At 43.3% G+C, this 6,000-nt stretch overlaps 1 protein-coding gene across 4 annotated transcripts in view; it reads left to right on the top strand.

Annotated features, from left to right (window-relative positions):
- LOC137953010 (lariat debranching enzyme) overlaps nt 1-6,000 on the top strand; it is a 53,120-nt gene that overhangs the window by 31,110 nt on the left and 16,010 nt on the right. For all 4 annotated transcript variants that reach the window (XR_011112337.1, XM_068800187.1, XM_068800185.1 and 1 more), the window contains exon 10: nt 1,316-1,448. Coding sequence is in view for 3 of the 4 variants with exons in the window: in XM_068800187.1 (XP_068656288.1) it covers nt 1,316-1,404 (89 nt within the window). In the remaining variant the exon portion in view is untranslated. The remainder of the gene's footprint in view (nt 1-1,315; nt 1,449-6,000) is intronic.

The following is a 6,000-nucleotide window of genomic DNA, read 5'->3' as shown; positions in this document are numbered from 1 at the left end:
ATCACTATAACTATTTTATTATTATTTTCATATAACTAAAAATTTATAAAAATAAAGAAATCACTATTATTTACACTAATTAAGAATTAAGTATTCTTTAAAATTTGATAATATATAATAGTTACCTTTATGTGCAAAATTATATTATATCAATTTAAAGAAATTAATTAAATTGTCAATTTCAATAAATTGAATTAATTTTAAACTTATTGTTAGACTAATATATTTAAATAATTTCACTTAATAATTGGAGATTTTAGAGATTACCACATTATTTTCTTGTATTTGGTCTCACACCAAGATCTGCAAATTCGGCAGCAGATGTGCTTGCCAAACAGGGAGCATCTCTTCAACATCTTGTTGTTAGGGATTTGCTCCCTATCTCTTTGTAATTTTTTGCCTTTTAATGAATTGCATCTTTATAAAAAAAAAAATTAAATTAAAATATATTAACATAACTTTAAATTATTATATTACTATCAAAATATAATGCATTTTTCATACTAATAGTAATTATTATATTTTTAATGTTACTGAATCGTTTATAATAAATAGTAAAGAAGCCTGTCTATCTGGACAAGCAATATCATTCTCAAATGATTACTTAGCACAACTTCTCAATGGACAAACTCCCATTTAATGTGTAAGGTAAATTTGTATTTCAAGTTTTACCTACAATTTTTCTTATAAATGTGTCACGGCAAAGAATTAGATACAAAGTGAGAATTACAAACTTGATTCTATAATGATCAGCATCATCCACCCCATTTTTTAAAGATAGCTTTTGCTTTGGATTTTGCTCAATTTTATCTTCTGTAGAGTTTGGTTTGAATAAAACTTTCAAATGAATTCCAGATGCGCCAACTCTGGAAGCACTATTGATTTGGAATTGAATTTCAATTCCAGAGCAATTCCAGACACTCTAACCCCTCCTAAAAAGGAAAATTTGTAGCAATTGGTCATCAACATGGGTTCATAATCCAACACTTTGTTGTGGAGTCAGGCCCCCAAAGCTAGGTTTGTATTCCTCCTTTGTTTATCAATATACGCACTTTCATAAAAAAAAGCATGGGTTCATAATAATTGTTTTATTTTGGTTTTTTTTTTTGTGTTTTCCTTTTTATTTTTATTTGTTTGTTCTAGATGGCCTTCCCGCCATCCTGTTGTATTACATAAATTTACATTTTGTCTTTCTTTATTAAATCAATTTTGTCATTGAAAAAAAAAAAAAAAAACTTTCCAGTGTGCTTCAGTCAGTAGTTTGTAAATAGGTCCATTTTATTTATAATATCTAAACCATTTCTTTCTATTGCAGGTAAAAATGACCATACTCTGGATTACAGTGATGAGTATATTGACATTGATAATGTGGACGAGAGAGAAGACCTTGTAGATGAGGATTAACTGAGTTTCATGATGATGGAAAATTTTAGACTTTTCATCCTTGGGTAATGAAACTATTTTACATAGTAGTTTCTTGTTCATCTTCAGCATTATCATTTCTCTTTGCAACTATTTTTTTGTTGAAATGGTGCTGAATTTTATTTAAACAAAAGCTCAAACGAGCAAATTACAAGGGGGAAGCCTTTCCAAACAATAAGAGATTGGTGGGAGATTCCAAATTTTGCCTATTTATTAGCCAAGGAATTGACTGATCTAGGAATGAGATTCCAATTACAATGAATTGAGGACACAATGTCAGCAACACAATGAGTGATAGGCCAGTGGCGCCAAAGCGGAGAGCTATCTTTTGAACACCAGTTGATGATAGTCTTTGAGTCTCCTTCAGTAAGCAATTTGCCATGGAGACGGTCCTTGAAGATTTGGAGTCTGTATAGAAGAGCACTCACTTCAGCCGTATTTGAGTCAGCAATGCGTACTGGTCCAGCATAAGAGAGAATAGAGTCTCCACTGCTATCTCTAAAAACACCATCTGCCCCAGCCAACCCAAAACAATCTAAGGCACTGCCTTCAAAATTGAGTTTGATTTAGTTGTAAGGGGGAGGATCCTCAATGGCCAAAATCAGAGTACTGTGAGGGCCCACCATATGAGCGATCAAACTCCAATTTCCCAAGGGAAACACCCTATAAAGAGGCAAACTCCTTCCTGGTATGTAACTAGGTGGAGATAAGACCCACTGCATGAGAAGCCGTATTGTCCGAGGTGCAAGCCTTGGATTTGAATCTTTGGTCATTTCGCTCAAGCCATAAGCACGAAGGGACATGCGCAAGGCATGCCAATAGAATTAACTTGCCCAATCTGGGAAGGTGGATCCCCATAACCATCTCATAGGTGCCGAAAAGATCCTGATGCAGCCCCATTTGGAGGCCAATCTTTCGAAAGATCTTCATCCAAACTTGCCAAGAAAACCGACAATGTATGAGAACATGTTGAGCTGTCTCATCACTCACACCACAAAGGGGGCAAGTACGATCCGGAGTGGTGAAACCTCTTTTGTGGAGATTGTCAGAGGTGACGATCTGGTCTCTAATGGCCGGCCTGGTAGGTAGTGGAAAGCCAAGTACTTAACCCCAGGACCATAACATCACACCCACCTTCACGAGCCGACGTCCACGGCGGCCCACACTAGCGGCGGCCCACTCACGCGATGGCCCACTCTAGTTTCTACTAGGTCGTCCCCTCCACGCAGGACTCTCGCCGCTCAAGACTGTCGTTGGGATTTGAACTCGCGACGTAGCGCCTGCTCTAATACCAAGTTAATTTGGGTCCAAGTGTCACGCGGTTAGATTTGGGCTAGGTCCTTCTAGCCAAGCGGAATATCTACCCCGTGCGGCCTAGCTCTTCCGAAGAACTAGTCAGCCTCGTTGAGCCTCGGATCCTCCAACCAATACTTCACACAAGAAGTTACAAGCCAAATGGGACAACGAAAACACCAAGGTATAGAAGAGAAAAGCCTACTTTGTATTGAGAATACAAGATTACAAAGGGTGGCCAAACACTCTTGAAGGCCAAGGCTAAAAACTCTCTCTATACACCAAAAGAGTAAAGAAGGCTAAGGATTTTTCGACCCCTTTACCATAGGAGAGGCCTCTCTATTTATAGTCTCTCCCTAGGCCTTTTGAAATCTCTAAAAACGCTCAAAAACCCGTCAGATCCCAAAAATTCGGTTTCTGGCGTCAAGGGGCGCCCTGGTCAGGCTGACCAGGGCGCCCCTTGACGCCAGAAACCGAATTTTTGGGATCTGACGGGTTTTTGAGCGTTTTTAGAGATTTCAAAAGGCCTAGGGAGAGACTATAAATAGAGAGGCCTCTCCTATGGTAAAGGGGTCGAAAAATCCTTAGCCTTCTTTACTCTTTTGGTGTATAGAGAGAGTTTTTAGCCTTGGCCTTCCTGGCACCTGTGCCTGGAGTCCTGCCGCGCGCGCGCCTGCGCTTGGAGTCCTGAGGAAACCCCATTTCGCCCCACCTGGAGTCCTGGTCGTGCGCCAACAACCCCATTTCGCCCCGCCAGAAGTGTCTGCTGGCGTGCTGCCTTGTGTCTGAGCTGGCTGTTGGGGTTGTTGTGCACCTTGTTGCTTGGCCATCCGTTTGGCAAGCTCAAGTGTGTCTTTTTCCGTTGCAGCTGGTTCCGGGCCGGCCATATGCGTGCGCCCCTCTGGGCTGTGCCTTTGCACTTGGCCTTGGCCGCCGCTGCTATTGCTGTGCACTGGACTTGCATAGTCTTTGGCCTTGGTGTTTGGCTACACCATGGCTTCTTCCCCCGTCTCACCAAGGCCCTATCCCAAAATGACTAGTTCACTTAGGAAACCTTTTTCCCAACTAATAAACTCAAGATCTTTGTACTCACTAATCAATGTAGGACTATTTCTTAACAAAATCCATTTGAGCATAAGGGCTTTGTTCATTTCCTTCGTAGGCCGAATACCTAGTCCACCCCTATTGCGAGGTATGCATATATCCTTCCAACTCACCAGATGATATATGAAAGTGTCTTCTGATCCTCTTTAGAGAAAGCGTTGACGGATGGCATCAATCTTGGAGCAAATTGAGGCTAGACAGTGCATGAATGATAGTCGATAGTTTGGCAGCCCTACCAAACAAGACTTGAGGAGAGTGAGTTACCCCGTTGTAGATATAAAGCTTGTCCCTTCAAGTGGCTAGTCTCTTCTCAAATTTCTCAATAAAGGGGGACCAAAGCGACGCCGAAGGCCGAGAGTGAAAAAGTGAGAGCCCCAGATATGTAATTGGCAAATTTTCTAAGGCACATCCCAAGTAGTCTGCCATGCCCCGAAGCACAGATGAGTTGATGTGGTAGCCAAGAAGTGTGGTTTTCTTCCAATTGATATTTTGACCAGAAACCAATTCAAATAAGCCCAAAACAGCATGCAGTTTTCCTGATATGATCCATAGTATCAAGCCCAAAATAAATGGTGTCATCTGCTTTTTCAATTTCCCGACTGGAGAAGGGGAGCTCAATGAGACTGGTTGTAGCCAATGGAATAGCCTAGAAATGAGCCCTTTGGAAGAAGGGGCGGACTGGCTGCCGATCGGAATATAAGTCTGCAAAAAAATTCACTAGTGAGTCTGAAATAAAGGATCAATATGAGGTAGTCTTACCATTGATGCTGAGCATGGTGATGTGGTTGGCTCTTCTCTGTGCAGAGGCGACTGTATGCAAGAATTTGGTATTAGCATCCCCATTAGAGAACCACTTGAATCGTGCACGCTGCTTCCATTGCACGAGCTTACTTTTGGTGAAGGACTACAGTTGCCCTTGGAGGGCATATCTGTGAGTTACTTCCGAGGAAGAAAGGCCTCTAGACTCCTCCTCTGAGTCTAGAGAGGCAATTTGAGCAAGGGTACAGGCTCTCTCCACTGAGGAAGAGACCTTTCTTGTAGAGGCCCAGGACCACAACAACAACTTCAACAACTTGAGCTTAACTGGGATGGTCCATCTGCTCAGGCCAGCAACTACCATCCTCTCCTAGAAGGATTGGATAGAGGGGTCAAAAGAGGGGTCCGCATCCACTGAGGCCCATTCGGGCTCCTTAAGAGATCACAACTTGCGGATATAGCCAAGGGGTAGAGAAGCCGCCTTGGTTTCTTGAAGTACAGCTACATTTGCCTTGGTAGAGGCAAGAAGGTCCCAAATGGATGCGCGGCGACGCAAGAACCCAATTCCACGAACATTCCAGGAGAGAACAATCATATATCATTCTTCTTCTTCTTGGACTTCTCAGACGGGTGGTTGTCTCCCGGGAGAGGCTTCGTGAAGACGGTGCCCACCACCTTTGCAAGTTCCACTATCTGGGCCCATGTTTTTGGGTCTTATTTATGATGTTCTGTCTTTGGATCGTGGGGGTATCGAGTAGCAGCACTAGGCCCTTCCTGGAGAAGTTGTCTTGGCTAGCCTCAATTTCGGCGCTGGTAGGTAGCAAGGGGAGGAGGAGAAAAAAATTGTGTGCGACCACGGGGAGCATGCTCACTGATTCCTGACTCTAAGTTAGAGAGGTAACTTTCAGGGTGGGGATTTCTCGAAGGTGAGGGAGGGGGAGAGTCCATTATCTGGGGGATGGCTAGAGGGATGTGAGGGCTGCGGGGGTGATATATGGGGGGGGGGGGGGGGGGGGGGGAAGGGGGCAGATATTTCTGTTGTTAAGGCGGAAGGGTGGATGGTAGCTGGGGGCTGGAATAATTTCTGTGGTGGGTTGAGGTGAGCAGGGGGGAGGGGGGCTTGGTGAGATCGAATCTACTAGGGAGAGAGAGAGACCGGGGGAGCAACTCTCAATGTGCTGGCTCGCTGTGAAGTATCTCGAGGTCACATTTCTGAAGTCTTCCATATCCGTCAAATCAATGCAGATTCAGAATCGGGCATTGTCCACCATAATGCATTGGAAGTAATGCCCTTCGCAAGGACATAGAAGATTGATGAGGATTCGGGCCTCATCAAGGCGGTGCCAACGCTCGGTAAGAGGATCCAGAGCTATTATGGAGCCAAACTCCGAGATGATACTCGTGAAAAACCTCTTTTTGCCATAG

This window comes from Aristolochia californica, unplaced genomic scaffold, assembly GCF_029961685.1.
Source record: "Aristolochia californica isolate CCGP_79_NKW_82.1479 unplaced genomic scaffold, dmAriCali1.0.hap1 SCAF_16, whole genome shotgun sequence".
Classification (NCBI taxonomy): Eukaryota; Viridiplantae; Streptophyta; class Magnoliopsida; order Piperales; family Aristolochiaceae; genus Aristolochia; species Aristolochia californica.
Note: the sequence above shows the minus strand (reverse complement) of the source record. Positions and strands in the feature narration are given on the sequence as shown.